The 20044-nt window shown below is 57.3% G+C and overlaps 1 protein-coding gene across 1 annotated transcript in view; it reads right to left on the reverse strand.

The window, feature by feature from the left end:
• The window catches only part of CARMIL2 (capping protein regulator and myosin 1 linker 2), a 106336-nt gene that overhangs the window by 38042 nt on the left and 48250 nt on the right, over nt 1-20044 (reverse strand). The window contains exons 21-27 of the mRNA XM_067534396.1: nt 19557-19729; nt 15224-15292; nt 11287-11380; nt 11080-11175; nt 9955-10083; nt 7193-7306; nt 4196-4371 (exon numbers count right to left, since the gene is read on the reverse strand). Of these exons, the coding sequence (XP_067390497.1) occupies nt 4196-4371; nt 7193-7306; nt 9955-10083; nt 11080-11175; nt 11287-11380; nt 15224-15292; nt 19557-19729 (851 nt within the window). The remainder of the gene's footprint in view (nt 1-4195; nt 4372-7192; nt 7307-9954; nt 10084-11079; nt 11176-11286; nt 11381-15223; nt 15293-19556; nt 19730-20044) is intronic.

The following is a 20044-nucleotide window of genomic DNA, read 5'->3' on the forward strand; positions in this document are numbered from 1 at the left end:
TCAGCAACCACCTTCCTCTGTACATATCATGCTAGCACCAAGGAGCCCAAATCCTGGGCCGGGCCCCGTGGCGCCAGGTGCTGCACAAAGCCAGCTGGTCCCTGCCCCAGAGAGATCACCAGCCAAGTACAAGCCAATCTAGCCTCTAGCCACTGCAGCCAGAGCTGGACAAGAGCATGGCCTGCCGACCTGGGCCCCACCCAGAGTTACCAGGTGCCAGGGCGAGGGCATGGGACAAGAAGCCAGGACAGTGGGAAGGAAAGGTAACGCCCCTGACAGGGTGAATGTGGCCCCTGGGATCCATCCCCAGCCCTGCTGCAGACTCCCCACACCACTCGATCTCCCCTTCATGGTGGGAACAATCTCAGCCTATTCCCAGAGGCGTCCTGTGCTAATTACTCCAAGGGGTGCCGAGACCCTTGCCCGGGCAGCCCCCAGAAGGGGTCAGCGCACAGCTCCCTGAGGGAGCCCCTGGGGCGCTGGAGGAGGATGGCCTCTGACCCCATCGAAAGGGGGTCCTGCACTGCAAACTAGTCTGAGGGAAGGGAGGACCAGGCCAGAGCCCCACCTCATTCTGGCTGTGGGGCACGGGCCATCCAACAGGCACCCCCAAGACCAGGGTATGGCCCCTAGGGTTGAACGGAGATCCCACCTGGGGCTTTCCGCCCCACCGAAGGGAAAGCCGCACCAGCCGCGCAACAGGGAGTGGGCAGAGCCACGTGGCGGCTGCCTGAACACAATCTGCTCGTGCCCGTGCTCCCAGAAAGCTGCCGCCCTCACGTCGCCTGCACTTGGCTCCCGGGCAATGGGGCACTGGCAGGAAGGGGGAAAGGAGAGTCACCCCCCTGCCACACGGACCCTGTGGCAGAGGAACCGCTCCGCCTTCGGCACGGCCGGAAAACAAAAGGCCGGGTTCCCAGGAAGCAGCTCCCACTCACTCGCTGTCCTGGCAATTAAACCGAGGAGGGAAGGCGAACTGCGGGCCCTGTGCCAATCACGTCTGAAGCTGACACCGTAACAGATGCCTGGCAGCTATTCGAGATCTGAGCAAGGGCCAGCCCAGTCTGAAAGCTGAGACTGGAGTCTGGGACAGAGCAATTTACACTCTGTCTCATTAGTCTGAGGCCATTCCCACTAGGGTGCAACAAATAAATACAGTGTATCGCACAGTACATAGGGTGTCTGGCTGTGTAAGGTCATTGGGGGGCAGGAGATGGGGCATGCCACGACCCCAACTCCCTGTTTAGATAAGAAAAGCTCTGTTTTAATTGAAACTCCCATGACACTTGACCTGGCCTGGTCTAGCGTACAGTGCAGGGGGCTGGTAACTATAAGTCCTGGGTTCTCTGCCCCCAACTCATTGTGTGACTGTGCCTCCCTGCCTCAATTTCCTCAACTGTAAAATAGGGACAATGATACCCATCTCCTTTCATCGGGGGCTCAGCTTCACCCATTAGTAACACCATGGGTGCAGGTTACCGAGAAGAGATGGTTGTGGGTGCCAACGATTGTTCAATTGGTTAGCGCTGACCTGCGTGAGTTTTCCCCATTCCTAGTTACCACCCTCCTTTCTATCCGCCATAATTATGCTGTGCTCTCTCCTCTGCCCACCACCTGTCCCCAGAGGCTAGGGGCCCAGATCAGTGCTCCGACACCTGTCAGCTGCCCACACTTTCCACCTCACTCAACGGACCATTTTAAATGGAGCACGGCCTTCGGACAAATGTCCCATGGCAGGACTGCCTCACCAGGAGCGAGCAGGGGCAGATCAGCCCACCGGGGCACCCCTTCCACCCACCCCGTGTGGCAGGGCACTAGGAACCCGCTCTAGCTGGGGTCCCACTGCACCCACCGAAATTGACTCGCAGTCCCTTTAAGCCACGCACAGTCTGGTAACGACGGCACAGGCCGGAACCCGGGCCCATTCCCCTCGGCGCCAGGAACTGGCTGGAAACTGAGCCAGCAGCAAGGGGCTAGGGGAGGGCAAAGCAGGCTGGCAGAAGCTGTGGCGTGGGGGGGGAAGGATGGTGAACCTGTGCTGGGGGTGCCCAGTCTGTGTGCTTTGGGCTGCAAAGGCAATGGCTTCCCGGGGACACTGTGGGTGAGCGGGGCTGGATGTGGGACAATGCACTCACTGAAAGGGCTGCTACCTCCGCCCCATTAGGGACACGGTGCTAGACCCAGGCCTGTGGCTGGCCTGGCTGTTCTGTGAGAGGGACGTCTGGGAACACCTGCCTGAGGGGAAATGGGGCTGCATTTTGTTTGCACTGGAGACATGAAAACATTTGCTCAGCGACAGCAAGCTGGAGAGGGCAACCGGGCCCGCACGTAGGTACAGGTGTTGCTGAGAACGGCTGCCAAGCGATTTAGCTCTGCAAACAGACAACCCTTTCCCCTGCCCCCAGGGCTCCCCAGGTTACGGTGCGAGTGCACCACCGATGCAGCCTGATTAGCTGGCCAAATTCATGCACCCAGTTTCCCAACAGCTTCCCTGCTGTGCATCCAAGTGGCAGCAGCCCCAGCTCTGCTCTGATCTATGGCACGGCCCAACTGGGGTGGGGGTCAGAGTGCTACAGACCGGTCCCCCAGCCGGATGCATGCTTCCAGCCCCTCTTAGATGAGCTACACAGTCAGGTACTGAGCAGGCTGGTCCCAGGGCAAGGAAGCTAAGGGGTTGCAGAGTCACTGGACAATGCAGCCTGCGCTAAGCTGTGAGGGGAGAGACAGGGGAGCCGCCTGGCCTCCAGCACATGCTGCAAAGCCCAATGGAGGCTTATGTGGGTCCATGCATGGCACCATGGTGCTCTCCCAGCCCTGTTAAACTGGACTTGTGCTCTACGCCCCGGGGCGAGGACGCCTCTCCTGACAGAGGAATAAAGCAACAGCTCCTGTCTCTTCCTAGGAGAGGGCGGGTAAGCAGATCTGGGACACGGGCTCGTACTGCTGGGCAAGAACTGTGACCGTCCCCAGCACGGGGGCAGAATCTCCTCACCAGCTGGGCCCGGAGTCCCTTGTCTGCCCCCGGGAATTCTCTGCGCGGTGAGACAGGCACCGGGCTGCGTTACACACGTGATGCAGTCAAGCCAGAGTGTGCAGGGCTCTGGAAGGAGCAGGGCAGGAAGGCTCAGCTGCCTGACAGCAATCCAACAGGCAATGACAGGTCGGACGGCCCTACAGCAGCCTGGCATTGCCCGTCAGATTGCCCTCTCCTGGGCCGTCCCCACGGAGCAGCCCCGGTTAGATACAAACTCAGCCGCAGGAGCTGCCCGCCCCCTGTCGGTATTTCTGCCTGATGACATTTCCCTGTGCTCTCGAGCTGTTGTCAGGCTCAGCCAGGCAGATGCAGGCAGCCGGAGATGAGCGGAGGTGGCAGCGCAGCCAGGGAATCGATATTAATAGCCACGTCTTTCGCACCAATCTCCTTGTCCTCACCCCCTGCCACCCCCCCCGCTCTGCAGCTCCACTCTAGTCCTCCTGGCCCCACGTACTTTCCCGGCTTCTCACTTAATGCTCCCTTTGGGGCCCAGATCCCACTCCCAGTTAGGACACCGGAGCTACGCTGGATTTACACATGCACGTGACAATAGAGACTGGCCTTCTGCCTTCTTTCCCCTCCCTAGAGCATGCACCACAACCCTCCCTGCTCCCACCACCCAGTCGCCCCTCCATGACCCCTCTTCAGCAGTCCACAGCCCCCTTGCGGCCCCAGGCCTTGGCTTGCCATATGTAGGGCACGTCTACACTACAGAATGACTTTGCTATAACTACAGTTGCTCAGGGGTGTGAAAAATCCACACCCTTGAGCAACAGTGATACTGACCTAAGTGCCGGCGGAGCCACAGTTGCCACCTTCGGCAAAGGCGGATTAACTCTGGCGGCAGGAGAGCTCTCTCCTGTCAGCTTAGAGCATCTTCACTAAAGTGCTCCAGTGGCGCAGCTGCACCGATGCAGCGTTCGACGTGTAGACTTGCCCCTAAACTGCAGGGTCTTAGGTGCAAGGCACTCACCCTTTTGTAAAGCGTCTTGTTCACCTGCTGCTGCGGTCTAGGATAGAAGTGAGACAAAGGCCAGGCACCCGCTTAAAGTATTTTATCGCAGTCACTTACCTGCGCTGGGCTGACCTGGAGGGCTTTGTGGGTGACATGTCAAATGCGCGGCTAAAACGAGAGACTTTGAAAAACGACATCTCACTCACGTTAGCTTGCTGAACACGTCCGTGACCAGCTGGTCCAGGATGACGCTCAGGTTGAGGTGGTCCTGAAGAATGATTCGCTCAGAGATCGCGTGGACCAGCCGGTCCCGAACGCCACTCTTCTGCAGGATTTTCGGACACAGATTCTGTGTAGTGTCCAGCACAGCCTGCATAACAGCCTGGGCCATAAATCAGAGCAGAGGAACGACACGAAAGAAGGATTATTCTGGAGGCTGTCACTTATTTCAATGACACCTGCTGTGTGCCTAACCCAGCACCCACAAACATCACTCTAGGATTTAAAGCAAACGTATCCCAAGAGCAGCCGGGGGAGAGAAGGGTGGGCCGCTGACTTCTGAAATGTGGGCGTGCTCATTTTTAATATGGAGAGCACATGTCCCATCATGCAATGCTCCATCTTGATTTGAATGGCCTTCCCAGCAGGTCCAAGACAGAAAAACGCATGCTGGAACCGTACCCGCTTCTGTATTACAGGTGAGCTGCAGTAGAGTTTCTGCCCTTCTCTATGATGGATGAAGGTGGCATGGAAAGGGTTTTGTTTGTTTTAAATTCAGATCTTGACCCCCTGTTTATCCTGGAGGACTCTCTGGAGGTCTAGGAGGTTTATAACATCACAGCCAGGGAAGTGAAACCTGATTGGCTAGGAAGGGAACTAATTTTATTCCACCTGTTTCAAACCTTTTGGGTTTTGTTGGAAAATTCCTTGTTAAAAAAAAAAAAATCTAGCAGCCCCATTCCTTCAGTAAAAGGCGCTGAGATATCCCAGTGCACAGCTCTGGGTCCTCCAAAGAGCAGAATTTACATTCTCCACAGCTCTTAGGTAAAAAAAATAAACCTCAATAAAACGTCCTTTAATGAGAAAGAAATCCATCTTTCCACACCACAAAGGAGCAAATCAAAACAGGCACAACAGGATTCCCACTCCTCTCCAAAGTCAATCTTCTCCTCTCTAAGTAAATCGAAGGTGGCCTTTGGGCTAACAAGTTGCCAGCATAGCCCTGAGTTGAACAAAGCATTGGGGGATGCCCGGCCAGTTGAAGAGAGGTGGGGGGGTTTTAAATAAAATTTATCATGGTGCAGGAAGCAGAAAATGTATCAGTACAACAGGCCCATTCCCCAGTATCAGGCAACTTTCCAATGGAGCCTCCAAGCCCGAGACATCATTTGGAGTATTGTGTCCAGTTTTGGGCCCCCCACTACAAAAAGGATGTAGACAAGTTGGAGAGAGTCCAGCGGAGGGCAACAAAAATGATGAGGGGCTGGAGCACAAGACTTAGGAGGAGAGGCTAAGGAAACTGGGCTTGTTTAGTCTGCAGAAGAGAGGAATGAGGGGGGATTTGATAGCAGCCGTTAACTACCTGAAAGGGGGTTCCAGGGAGGATGGGGCTAGGCTGTTCTCGGTGGTGGCAGATGACAGAACAAGGAGCAACGGTCTCAAGTTACAGTGGGGGAGGTCTAGGTTGGACATTAGGAAAAAGTTTTTCACTAGGAGGGTGGTGAAGCACTGGAATGGGTTACCTAGGGAGGTGGTGGAATCTCCATCCTTAGAGGCTTCTAAGCTGCAGTTTGACAAAGCCCTGGCTGCGATGATTTAAGCTGAGGTTAGTCCTGCTTCGAGCAGGGGGTTGGACTAGATACCTCCTGAGCTCCGTGACAACTCTAATATTCTATGATTCTATGATCAGAATTTAAAAGAATGAGTTATTTGATTCCTTTCTTGGGTATTTGGGGAAAGCGAAGGCTGCCTTCAGTCAGGCCGTGCAGGTCCGGCTTTACCCCTGACTGATACTGATGCACACCCAGCACGTCTATGTATGTTTCAGGGAGAAATCACCAAGATGTGTCTTAGGTCAACTCTTCACCACCTACAGCTGCCGAGAGCAGATTGGATCACGCAGCATCAGTTCAGTTTGGGCCGGAGCTAACACTTCCCTGCAATGCCAAGGGCTCTGTCAACGTAGAGCGTGTCTCTCTCCTTGGCCTCCAGGCAGGAAGACTGGGGCGAGTCTGTGGGTGTCATTTTGAACTATGTTAATACACCAGCCCCCGGGGGAAAGTTACTGGACACATGAGCCTATGTGACATTCCTGAGAGGGAGAAACAGAGGCAGCAGACTGCCGAGGCTGGGTAAGCCCCTGCTACGAGGGTTTGTAGCTAGCAAGCTGCGCCCTAGGGCAGGACCTGCGGAGGCTCACCAGCATGACAGCCTTGTAGACGGCACACGTGGCCGAGACGGTGCCCAAAAGAGCCCACCCTGTTCAGGCTAGCTCCAGAGCTGCCCTTGCGCCCATCCTGGGCCAGGCTCTTCTCTCAATCCCACCAGCGAGAAGCCCAGCTCAATCCGAAAGCCTCTGCGGGAGTTGGGGGAATTATTTCACCTCTCCCCCCGCAGCGTGCGGTGCTGTTTTCCCTGGACTAGCCCCAGAAAGCTGGGCAATCAGAATAGATCGGGATACGCAGGAGAGAAAGAGACAGCGGGAAGACAGGAGGGAGCTATGAAAATAAAGGGACAGCCTGGAGCTGAAAGCCTTCATCCCAAGGGGGTCAGGGGGGACAGCACCAAGTAAATGCAGCATCACCACCACCGCCATCAAGCACTTCTGGCTGGAGCTTCCCGCCCAGCTCTACCTGCTGGCTGCGGACGGGCTCTTGCCCTGCTGCCAGCTGGCTGGGGCAGTGGCCACCAACGCCAGGCCTGCCCGCCCTTGCGCAGCATCTCGTTCGGTGCACCTGGGGAAGGGGAGCGAGCAGGGCCTGGGCCCAACCCGGTGGACGCAGAGGAGAGCGACGGGGCTCAGCGCTCCTCTCTGTGGCCAAAAGGCTGAGAAGGCAGCAAAGCGAGGGAGACCACCCCTCCAGCCTAGCAGAGACGCCACCGCCCAGCCCCTCTCTCTGCTGCTCTCCCCTTCTACAAGCACTGCATCCACCCACGGCATGCGCCAGATCAGCCGCGGCGTCCCCCACAGCCCGGCCGCCTACCTGGATCTCCCGCCCGCAGGCCTCGGAGGCAGCGTCAGTCAGGCATTCCAGCTTATGCTGCAGCTGGCAGTTCTGGTACGGGGCATTCCCGGACTCGTATAGGAGCGGCAGATGCTGCGGCAGGAGAGAGAAATCTCAGAGGTGACCGGAGCAGGATCCGAAGAGCACTCTCTCCCCCCAGGAAGCTTTCCCCCCGCCGCTCCCCACCCCACACCGCTTGGCTGGTGCCCTCCGTCCTGCCCCGCTGCAACTCCTGCTGTTCCAGTCCTGGGCTTCCCACCGCTCTGCCAACACCCATCACCCCAGACCCCAGCCTCCCGCCCCTCCAGCCTTGGGCTCTCCTACAGCTCTGCCCATCTGCAGATGGACGGCTCGCACCCCATTGCAGGCCGCAGGGCTCCCTTGGGCACAGAGCACAAATCGATGTCCCGCGGTGAGACGGCTTTTCTTTAATCTCCCATGCTTTCTCGGCTCTTGGTTGATTATTCTTTATTTCCTAGCTGCCTTTTCCTCTTCACCTAACAGCCAGTGCAACGGCCGGCCACGGCCTTCCCTGGATGCTGATCCCCTCTTTATCTCTTCTGGCATCTTCATAGCATTGACGGCATCATCTTGGATTAAGTCTCGGCGGAGTCCTGCATCGCCGCCTCCCCCCGGAAGCCAATGAGAAGCCTCTTGTGTTTATCCCACTGCAGGGAAGCCTAGAGACTTCCAGTACAGCCATTAATCCACAGGGAGCTTGTTTCTAGCCTCCCTGTGTAGTACCAAGCCCAAGGGGCTACTGCTGATGCTAGCTGAGGGGCCCTAATGCCAGGAGAGCCAGGCAGAAAAAACCATCCCAGCCACGGAAACCTGGATTAACTAGAGGCAGCTGGGAACCAACCCAGGGGCTGTTCCCTGCCGTGGCCCTGTACGGCACCTGCCGTAGGCGAAGGATGGTTTGACTCGCTGGAGCCAAGTGGAACTGCGAGTGTTTCTTCCCGGGAGAGTTTGTTGTTCAGCCAGCACAAGGCTCCGACTGTAAAGGCGATGGGAATGGGAAATGCTGCTGCATGGGCCCATCCAGGAGCGAGACAGGCTGCAGGGAGCAAAGGCAGGGATTTATGCTCTGAGCGACAAGCCACGTCAGTTCCCTTCGGGTGGCCAGCCACAGCCAGGGCGTGCGAAGTTCCCACATGCCGAGCGCTGCTGACGGAGAGAGCGGCTGCTGTTCCCGGCCCTGCGCAGGAAACCCAGAGCGTCTAACTCTCCGGTGCAGGGCCGAAGCACTGCTAACACTCCAGGCAAAACTCCTTTCACCAGGGGGCAGAGGCAAGGCCCCACCCCCCGACCCCCGCAATGGGAATTTCCAGACTGGAAAGTGTCCGCGTTCCCTGGCCAGGGCGGGGTGGTTTGTTTTATTAGTTACAAGATTCTGACGAGGATTTTCACCCCCCTGTTGCTGAGATCAGCCTCCAAAGTCTGGCTGAGAACTTCCTTAGGTTTTTAAATCATCCCAGCCAGGATAGGGAGAGCACAGCCTTCCTTCCTGAGGGGTGCAGGAGCCCATCCCCAGGGGCCATCCCTCTCCTCAGGAGCAGCCCAGGAGAGGCAATGACTCCCTAGGGCATTACCAGGTCTGCAGGAAGGGCAGCACGTGGGCAGCTCAGGGACCGTGGGGGGGAGCCCCCACCCACCCAACCTTTCCTGTGTCTCTCTTGAGGTGCTGCTGAGTGGACCCCTGTTCCTGCAGATCCCAGGGGGGGCACAAAAGCAGGCACAAAAGCCAGTCAACGAGCCCGGGAAAAACACCAGCCTCCAGCTGGTCCCTTCTAGGCTCCGCGGCAAGTGTGGCCGATGGAGGCTCGACCCCCCATCACAGAGGGGTCCTGGGGAGCAGCCCTGGATGGCAGGAGGGGCAGAACGCCACGATTTGCTGCTCCCTTGCCCCCGCACTCCCTGTCCTCCCCCAGCTCTCCCACCCCAGAACGTGAGTCCCTTCACAGGGCCAGAGGAGGGGGTGCTGAGGTTGGCAGGGGCCCTCGGGGGCTCAAGAGCCAACCCGTTAATACACAAATCCAATTAACCGTCATCGCTGCCCCGCCCCGTGCCCAGGCTAAGGTCTGGCAAAGAAAATTCTCCCCCTGGCCAGCGCAGCAACCTGACTGCTGTGACTGTGCTCATTCACCAGCAGCTTGTCTGGCTGTCCTGGAACTGAAATTCACGGCCCCCCCCCCTTCCCGATCCATTCACATTTCCAGCTCTGCAGCCCCGGGGAAAGGCAGAGAGACTTTCTGGTTTCAAACCAAAGGCAAGGTTTGCTTTCCGGCAGCTCCCCAGACTCCTGGTGTAACCTCCTCCGAGCCAGGGTCACGTTACTGCTCACAAGTCGTTTTATCGCTTTTTCAAACTAACGCGTCATCTACTGCCGGCGCGAGAGCTCAGCTAGCCAGGTTGCTGACTCGAGCCCGTGGCTCTCTGGTTCGGGGCTGGAGCCCAACGCTTCGGCGGATGTGAGAAATGCTCTGTTTCGAGGGTTGCCTAGTTCAGGCCCCCCTGATCCAATCCCCGGCAGAGCTGGAAGAATAATTCGACCTCAGCTAGCTTACCCACGTGGAGCCACCGGTCCTTTGTCTGTGGCACGGGGGGCAACAGAGACAATTCTGGGCTTATATATGGCAGCTCGGTCAAAACGCTGCCAACAGCAGGGTTGGCACCCCTGGCACAGTACATGGTTAAAGGGCAGACAGGGCCATGGGCAGAGGGAGCAGCAGGAGACTTACACTGATGGAAAGATTTGCTTCCTTAATGGCGTCTTCTGCACAAAGGAGACTGGCTTCCACCTCTCCCCCCAGACAGGAGCTCAGAACATCGATGTGCTTCTGCAGGCTCGTGCACATCTCATTCACCATCTAGAGCACAGCACAGCACACGTCAGTGCGTGGCTCGAGCACCCCCTGGGCCCCAAGTGGCATGGCACAGGACTAGGAGGGAGCAGATCCAGACTGTCCCTAGCTCTGTGACCTTGGCTAGGCCAGTTAACCCCTCCGTGCCTCAGTTTCCCCATCAGTAAACGGGGATCGTGGCACTTGCCCAGGGGGGGTGGGAGCATTCATTTGTTAGCCTGTGCGATGTGTGCTGGGAACCTGGGGCGGGACGGCTTATGGACGTGCACAGGGCTGCTGTTGTTATGACTAATCACAGGGCACATGGGTGCGACGCCGGTGACCGACGAGAATAGCAGCGCTCTGCTCTGCTCTGGTACGCACCCCCCCTTACCAGGATCAGACAGGCCAGGCCCCAAGCGTAGCGACTCAAAGCGGGCTCAGAATCAGCGGTGGGGTTTGGACAGGAGCTACATCTGGTTTCCACAATTCTCTCCTCTTCCCGCCCTGATCTCTCACTCTCCCCCTGTTCTCCCAGCCCCTTCCTTCCCCTCCAGTCTTCTCCACGCTCTCCCCTGCTTCCTGCCCCACCCAACCTCAGTCTGGCTCTCTTCTCCCCACCCCTACGCCCTGCTTTCCCCGTGCCAGCTCTTCCCCCGCTTGGGATTACACACTACCCTGCTGGCGATATTCCTCCCCCCGCTCCCTGACTCTCCCCCAGCCAAGCTCAGGCAGGCCTGCAGAGGTAGCGTGCTCAGTACAGGCACTGGGACGGGTGGCATGCAGGGGCAGCACTTAGCCTGTGCCCTCCAGGAAACCCACACATCTAAAGCAGAGTCGCTGAAGCCCCTGGGGGCCCAGCCCTCCCCTGCCAGGGGCTTGGAGCAAGCCCAGCCCATGGGACAGATGTCAGCTGCAGAGAGAGGACACCGGACTGGATGGCCCATTGATCTGGCCTGGCAGTGCCCTGGCCCTCTGGCCACGGCCCCCTTCCAGCGGTGACTGGCCTTGAATCTTTCTGACCTGTTCCGAGGCGCTGGTGACGATTCCCTGCTGCAGCCGGAAGGTTTGCTTAGGCAGGGCCCGCCGCATCTGATTCCTCGCCAGGCAAGCCTGCATCTGCAGCGTGCAAGAGGCCCAGTTAGCAGGGAGGGTTTGGATTCTGGGCTGGAAGGACCAGTTTCCCGACCCCCGCCCCCTGCCCCACCAACGCCAGCCCCAGAGATCTACCTTGTGGACCGCTTCCTCCGTCTTCTCTGGATTGCTCCGATAAGCCTGAGTCACGTCGCTCATTGGCAAAGGCATGGACCGCAGGGTGTAATTCCTGGGGGGGGCGGCATGGCTGGAGTTAGCATCACCTGAACAACATCATAAAGGAGCCTCGGCTGGGCTCCCCCAACTTCCACAACAAGACCGGAGCTGGGATGGGACTGTAGGGCACCCCGCCCCGACCAGTCACATCCCCACCACACCCCGCAACACCCTTCCACCCCCAGGAGACAGGCATTCTTGCTGCATTCATGCCCCAGTGGGCGGAGACCTACAGCAGCCCTGAAGGGCGAACGCCAGGGGCAGAGAGGTTTCCCTGCCCACCCGAAGTGGCTCCCAGTGGCTGTGCCCCTTTCAACTGCAGCCCCTCGCATGGGTCACGTGGCCCCTGAGAAACAAACCAACGTACTCTCAAGGTATTGCAGAAGTTACTAATAATGTTGCGTTGATTCCTCCAGCACTTTGCAGCTGAGGGTCTCAGAGCCCTTCTCCCTACCGACGTTTTATCGGTCCAGCCACTCGCATGGCCACAGTCTGTATAGTGTCCGAGTGCCCCCCAAGAAGTCCCTGCTGGCAGACAGTGATCGCCCCCCCTCTGCCCTCCCTCGACAGACTGGAATGGGAGGTGCGGCAGGGTTTGGTGATTTGCCCAAGGTCATGCAGGAAGCACCAGAAATTGAACCCTGTTCTCCTGAGTCCAGGAGTAGCGTCTTAACCACAGGGTATAGCTTTTTCTCCCCGTCTTGGAGGCCGAGATCTTAGGTGCAGTGGCGGACGTCATGAGTCAGCAGCAGAACTGGGCGCACCCCAGGCCTCTGTGTACCTAGCCTCCTCCACCTGCGAGACCCGCTCTCTCGCCTCAATCTATACGACGTCGCCAATTGAAGCAGCATGGACACTGCTGAGAAATGGGAAATGAAGCAAACCCAGGCTACGTCGCATGTCGTCGTTCCCCCTCCCATCCCCCCGAGGGAAAAGGGACGCTGCACCTGGATGCGCCAGCTACATTATGCTGTGAAGCCATTCGTGGTGCCGACGGTCTGAGACGGCATCACACACATTTAGGTGGTGTTTGGGTTACAGAGGGTTTGGGGGGTCACAAAATACTGATCTGCTCCTGGAGCCAAAGTTCAATCCATGCCATCCAGCTTCTGCCCCATCTCCAGCGTCTGCCATTCACTGTAACAGATCAGTGGCTTTCAACCTGTGGGCCGTGCACCCCCGGGGATCCGCAGACCATGTCTAAGATTTCCAAAGGGGTGCGCACTTCCATTCAAAACTTTGTAGGGATCCGCAAATGAAAGAACTCTTGTAGGGGTCCGCTGCAACGGACAGAGAAATCTGACGAAAAAAGGCTCGATGGCTTCAGATTCCCAGTTCCATGAAGGAACGTTTGGGGGGCACAGCCAGGCCCAGTCCAACCCCGCTCTGCTCCAAGCTCTGCTTCGGGTCTGGTTGCGACTTTGGCTCCCGGCGCCTGGCCCCTGCCTCAGCCCTCGGTGCCTGGCCCACAGCTGCCGGGGCCCCCACAGCTCCGCTCCTAGCCTTGGCTCCCAACCCCGACTGCAGGCCCCCAACCGTGGCCCAGCTCAAAGTCGAAAGCCCCTCTCCCAGCCCCAGCTGGGGGGAGGAAGCGGGGACATGGACATGGGTAAGGGGAGTGCGGGTTACAAAGTTTGGGGACCACTGTCTGAGACTTTGGGGATGCATCACCATCTTGCTTATGCGGACAGCAGTATTGTTTCCAGGAAGGCTTGTCCAGTGGTTAGAGCACTAGCCTAGGCCCTGGGAGACAGAGATTCAGTTCCCTGCTCTGCCACAGACTGCCCAGGTGACCCGGGCACATCACTGCGCCTCTCCGTTCCCCGTCTGTACAATGGGAATACTCGCACTCCTGGCCTCACAGGGCTGGGGCGAGAGCTACTGGTGAAAAGCCTTGTATGTGAGCTGGGCATCATGACTCCAGGATCCACAGCGCACAAGACAGCAAACCTCAAACGTCACAGCCACCTTTTCAAAAGTGACTCGTGATTTTCGGTGCCCAACCTGCGATGCTTTAAAGGGACCCCCTCTTTAGGGCTGGCTGCTCAGCCCTTTCTGAGAATCAGACCCTGTTAAGGCCTCTCGTACTGGGGAATCTAAGGCACCCCAACTTCACTAGCTCCCCAGGGCTTGTTGGCACGAATGCTTCGTTCATGGCAAGCTGGCGAGTAAATCAGCCCCGTGCCAACCTGCCACATGCTTATTCTCTGTATGGACCAAGCTAGGTGTCTGGGCGGACTAATCTGCTCCCATTTCAGAGCGCGGCAGTGGGGTCTGCATGGACACGTTGGGCGCTAAGCTAGGCGGAGTGGTAAACACCCTAGAAAGTAGGGATAGGATACAGAGTGACCCAGACAAAGTGGAGAATTGAGCCAAAAGAAATCTGCCGAGGTTCAACAAGGAGAAGTGCAGAGTCCTGCACTTAGGACGGAGGAATCCCATGCACAGCTACAGCCTGTGGACCGACAGGCTAGGCAGCAGTAATGCAAAAAAGGACCTGGAGGTTACAGTGGATAAGAAGCTGGATATGAGTCAGCAGTGTGCTCTGGTTGCCAAGAAGGCTAATAGCATATTGGGCTGCATTAATAGGAGCATTGCCAGCAGATCGAGGGAAGTGGTTATTCCCCTCTATTCCGCACTGGTGAGGCCACATTTAGAGTATTGTGTCTAATTTTGGGCCCCCATTACAAAAAGGATGTGGACAAATTGGAGAGAGTCCAGCAGAGGACAACAAAAATGATTAGGGGCTGGAGCACAAGACTTATGAGGAGAGGCTGAGGGAACTAGGCTTGTTTAGTCTGCAAAAGAGAAGAATGAGGAGGGATTTGATAATAGCCTTTAACTACCTGAAAAGGGGTTCCTGGGAGGATGGGACTAGGCTGGTCTCAGTGGTGGCAGATGACAGAACAAGGAGCAATGGTCTCAAGTTTCAGTGGGGGAGGTCTAGGTTGGATATAAGGAAAAGGTTTTTCCCTAGGAGGGTGGTGAAGCACTGGAATGGGTTACCTAGGGAGGTGGTGGAATCTCCATCCTTAGAGGTTTTTAATCTGCAGCTTGACAAAGCCCTGGCTGGGATGATTTAGCTCAGGTTAGTCCTGCGTTGAGCAGGGGGTTGGACTAGATACCTCCTGAGGGCCCTTCCAACCCTCATCTATGATTCTACACTGTCAAAAGCCCCGTGGCAGCCAGTCTCAGAGCACAGGTCTACAGATCAGGCCGTGCGCTGTGTAGAAGTTCCAGCTGGGGCTAGCACTGGGGTCTGAAGCCCCTCAGTTAATCAGGGGTAAAACAGGATAGAATCCTGTCTGCCTCGCAGGGGGCAGGGGCAAACTTAGCTCACTAATGTTCAAGTAGCGCTTGGAGAGCTGTGGTTGCAAAGAGATAGAGAAGGGCGGAGTATATCCCACTGCTGCTGTGGGCTCTTCCTAGGCCTGCCTTCTAGCTACAGCATGGCCAGAAAGCAGATCTGTGCCTCTCGATTGCCTCCCACATCTGTCCTCCGACCTGCGGCCACCCAGCCGCTTCCCCACCCTCTCCCAACATGCAATTAACCAGGCTTCCCTTCAGCACAGCCAGCCCCTTGTTCGCCATAGGCAACACACGTGACACAGCCCATCTGCGCTGCCTTGCTGGTAGAAAAGCCACTAGACAGGGGCGAACTGAGCAGTCCTCTCTTCTGGCGTCTATTTTAGACCCTGCTGTGCTCTGTGCATCACCTGTCTAGTCTCATGTGGTTAGGGGCCGGTGGGAATCCCCTGCGTGAACGACCCCAGCGTCCCTATGCAGAACTCCCTCCTAAGCGATGAAACCCGCACATCCCTGAGGAGTTAAACCGGCTGCTTGTCCATGCCCCTACCTTTCCAAAGCACGAGCAACATCCAGGAAGCCTTGGGCCGTTGTGTTGTTTCTGTCCCAAATCAGTGTCCTGGGAAGAGAAGAATGAGGGTGAACATCACTACACGTCTCCTTCGCAAGGCGTGTGTGTTGAGCACCTTCGAAGCACAAATTCCCCCCAAGCCAGCAGGTTGCACTCTGGAGACAAACTTCCCTGGCATGCAGTGCGGGATCAGTGGACCCCATTTCAGAGAGAGGGGCTCACTGCACAGACCAGGCCATAGCCTCTGGGTATCCGCAGTCCTTCCAGAGCTGCTGAATCCAGGCCAGGGGTTAAGGAGATTCTGCGGGGCCTATAGGCAGTGTCGGTCTGGGAGCCAGAAAACTCTAGGGGCTTGCTGGGTCCAGGTATCTTCACGGAGTCCAGGCCTGTCACGTCTCCACCACAAGGGACACTAAATACCTGAACTGCCCCGAAGTTCTGGGATGCTGGGAGCAGGGAGGGTTTCAGCAGTGGCGTATTGAGGGTGGCCAGGCCCCTGGACGCCGGCCTGGGAGGGGTGCCAGCTAGACCCTTGGAGGAGGAGTTACCCCCTGTCGCAGGCAGCCAGGGCATCCTCCCGGCCCCTCCACCCCTGCATTGGGCACAAGGAGGAAGCCACAGGGACCAGAGCCTGCCACACACACACACACACACACACCCCTCCACCGGGCATCCTCCGCCGCCCACACAGCAGGGGGACAGCGGGAAACAGGCCCACAGACACACACACCCCCATGGGGCATTGCCGCACTGCACAAGGGATGAAGCTCCGACCTTCAGCCAGCGTGTGCCCCATGAGCAATGGGGCTAAGCAGACGTTTCTACACGGGGGTGGTTAGCGTCACCAATCTTCCACCGGGGAGAAGAGAACCCAAATTACACAAGAGCAGCGTCACCACTTCTTGTGATACATCAGGAGTCCTGCAAGATTCGGTGTCTTTTTTAAAGCCCCAGCTCCTGGACTCATGGGATTACACTGAGAATCTTGGCTTGCATTAAAAAAATATTTTTTTTAAAAAGTCTCTAGCTTTGGTGGCTGTGGAGAAAAGCATGAAAACGTGACCCAAATGTGACTTACAGGCTCGGACACCCAGCACCAAAGAAACCGAACCCACTATTTCAAAACCTCACGATTTCAAAGCCACTCTCATGATGCTAGGGCCTGACTCCTGATTCTGGCATGTCTGGGCTTGGTGATATTGCAGTGGGGACACTCCAGGCCCCAGAAGGTTAAAGAAGAGGGCTGAGAGACTGAGATTTTTCACTGACTTGAACAAAATTGAAACAGAAAAACTGCAATCAGAGTGCACCCACACAGAGACTGAAGTGACAGGTGTGAATTAAACCCCACTGAGTTCTCTTGCTGCCAGCATGCAGATAGACTAGCCCTAACCGGGGGCTGGCAACAGGATCCCGAAGCAGATTTCACAGCACAGGGGTGGGGGCAAATGCCAGGGGATGAAGAGGGATCTTTGCCCTGTAACCCGGCACCCCAGCTGAGTTTCCTTCTCGCAAAGGATCTGAGCAGAGGGAGCCGTGGCATCCCTTTCCTCTCAACTGGCGGGATTCAGCCTGGGAGAAGAGGTTTTGTCAACCATGCTGGGAAGCCAGGCTGCACCCCTGAGGCAGGCAGACGTCTCCTGCCAGGCACAGCCACGTGTCCTGCCAAATCAGTGCAGAAACACTGCACAGCGCTCGGAGAGACCCCCCCAGGCCGCCGGGCCTCATTGCAATGTGCAAAGGGCATCGCACAAAGCAGCGAGAGGTGACCCCTCTCCCCATGGGGCAATCGCTCTGCTTCCCAGCTTCACGTGCTTAATCCCAAAATCTTCTGGGTGAAAAACGGCTCTCCACGGGTCACCCAGCCCCTCCTGCTACCTGTCCGCGGGGCCTATGGCCTCCCATCTCAGCCCGCCCAGGCAGGGTTAGGCAGGCTCAGGAAACCTTTCCTGGTGTTTGGTAAATGCGGCCTGTCAGCCGGTGGCGGGTGAGGGTAAAATGCTCCAGGTGCAGGAGCCCTTAGCCAGCTACACACTGGAAACCTGGAGAGCCACAAACGGGCATCTGAAAGAACAGCAGTCAAATAGTGATCAGCAATCCCCGCCCGGCCCCTCAGCTACCGAAGCCGGTTAATAAGCTGCCGTGGTGTGTGCAAGCAAGGCCCAGCTTCCATCCTGGACATGCTCTGCCGGGCCTGGCCAGCGTGATGGCAAGAGAGGTCTGCAAATGCTCTCACACCAGAGCAGAAAGGAAGGCAGGAATGTGATGAGCCATTGGGGCGATGAGACCGTTACTGGGTCCCGCTCCCCATCTCTGTCTTGCCGCGGGGGAACAGGATTGCCGCTGACCCAGCTCCACTACACAGGAGCTTTGGAGCCCTCTGGCCCTGCAACGAGAGCCGTTGAATCACAGGCCCCACAGCAATGGGAAGAAGGAAGCAAAGTTGGAGCTCGGCACCTGGGCCGGCCTGCTGCCCTCTGCCACGCAGCAGAGTTGGTAGCCGTCCTCCGGTGAGAGCACGACACAGCACCCAGGAGGGAATGGTAGCTGGGAGGGGTGAAAGGACACTCGCTTTCCACAGCATGATCCCGCTCTAGGGCTTCCCCTCTCTGCAGAGGGGGTATGGGGCCAGCCAGTGGCTATGGAGGGGTAGATCACGGTGCTGCCAATGCCAGAGAGGGACATGGACAAGTGCCTGGCTGGTGGGGAAGGCTGTGCGGTCTGCATTGCCGTTTCCATAGAGCGTTGGCTTCCACCAAGCATCCGGCCACGTCCCTCCCCGCATCTCTAGCGGATGTCGCGTTGACACATCTCACTCTCTCAGCCAGCCACGCCAAGACCCTCGGTGCCTAACGGGGAGGCAGGGCAGGGAAACTGGATACACAGCCCCGGTTTTCCCTGGTCTGGGATGCTGTTGCTGCTTGCAATGAAAAGCCGCATCTGCACATTTCCATTAGGGCGCAGAGTGCTGCCTGGTAATGGAATAACCCGCTTGCATTGCGATTGAATTGCAGAGTAACAGACGGATGATCTGCCATACAGCTGGTATAGAGGCTTAAACCATTATATAATCCAGGCATTTCTTTTACCCAGTCCTTCGTTCCTATTGAGGCTGTCATCAGTAATCAGCTGGTATTTACTGAGGACATACTAACGTGCCTTCTCCACTGGCATAGACTAAGGGGTTCACCGCAGCCTCTCAAATACCAGCCAATTGTTACAAACAGGTAAGCTGGATCCCGCCCCCAGAGAAAGCCAGGGCAGCGTTCACAGGCTCAGACCCACCCACCACGGTATTTGTGCGTGTGCAGCTGACGCCATACAGGCTCATAAACAGGAGAGAGAGAATGTGTTGAGACCAAGAAGGGTGGCATGGCTGAGAGGGAAAGGATGGCCCAGTGGTTAGAGCAGCTGTGAGTGCTCCAGGATCAATTCCCGGCCCACCACAAACACCCTCTGTGACCCTGGGCACGTCACTTAGCTTCTTTATGCCTCTGTTCGCCATTATCCTGTGGGGGATAAAAGCACTGTGCTGCCCCACGGGGGGCTGGGAGATAAACCCTTTACAGGCAGAGAGGTGCTCAGATGCTACAGGGACAGACAGCAAATAAGTACCATAGCTAGACTCGAGAACAGAAAGGGGCATTTAAAAGCACTGGCCACTGGGGATCCTCAGAGATTAATCACAGTGGGGAAAGGATGCTGGTTGGGCGGGAAAAAAAGGGGGAAATAAGTGGGGGGGGCGTCGTGTCAATCACTGTGAAAGCTCACTGTACTCTGAGACACTCCCCATGCATATGGGGTGCCAGGGGCCCAGAGGCAGGCAGCACCCAGCCCACGGAGGGGACAGAGAGGAAACCACTGTCAGAAAAGCGGCCCACAGGGCAGGCGAGCGGCATGCAGTGGAGGGGCGGCGGGGGTGGAACAAGGCCCAGGCACGTATGAGAACTAGGCTTGCCCTGCTCCAGACCTGTGGGGAAGCCAGCGCTGGGAGGAGGGGTTGGGCACAAGGTGGGATGGTGGAATGCGGTGGGGGAGGGACAGGATCTGCCCGTACAGGATTGGTCTCAGTATGTTTTCACTAGGCAGGTGGTAGAAATTGAACCAGCCACCTGCCCTGTTAAATGGAAGCCCTGTAAATTCCTAGGGCTTTTACACAGCATTTTCCCCCTTCTGCCCACTGAAACCTCCAAGCTAGAGTTCTCCTCTCCCCCGGGGACACACTAGCTGGCTGCTCCCTGTGCGAGCCGGCATGCTGGGCTGAGACGCAGCACCTTACCAGGGCATCCTGCCGTTCGCGCTCGCTCTCTACCTGAGCTTGGTGTTGATCTGCAAGGCTTTGGCCAGCATCTTGGCTCCCGCGTCCCCCATGGCGTTCCCGCTGATGTCGAGCGTGCTCAGGCTGGTGTTACTGCCCAGGGCATTCAGGAGGACGTTGGTTCCCAATTTCAGTCGCGATTCGGCCACCGACAGGGATTGAAGAGGCTGGAAGACAAGCCACCAAGGGAGAAATGTCCAGGTGTCTGGTACTGCAGGATCCCTCGACCCCTCCAAGGCAGCAGGTCACCCACTCCCCCAACTAACTACACAGACTGTGGCACCAGCGTGATGAGACCAGCAGGCCTCCCATGGAGGGAGGGGCTCCGGCAGGGGAATCCCTGCCTCCCTGGAGTTTCCTTTTGCAGCTGACGTGCTCTGTGCTGGGTCTGTAGGCTGTGCCCTAGCTTTGACGGCCATTAAGTGCAGGGGACAAGATAAGGAACACAAATCTAGGGTCAGACCAAGGTTCCTAGATCTAGA

Source organism: Emydura macquarii, unplaced genomic scaffold, assembly GCF_026122565.2.
Source record: "Emydura macquarii macquarii isolate MOO-44397 ecotype Brisbane River unplaced genomic scaffold, CSIRO-AGI_Emac_v2 contig_3401, whole genome shotgun sequence".
Lineage (NCBI taxonomy): Eukaryota > Metazoa > Chordata > Testudines > Chelidae > Emydura > Emydura macquarii.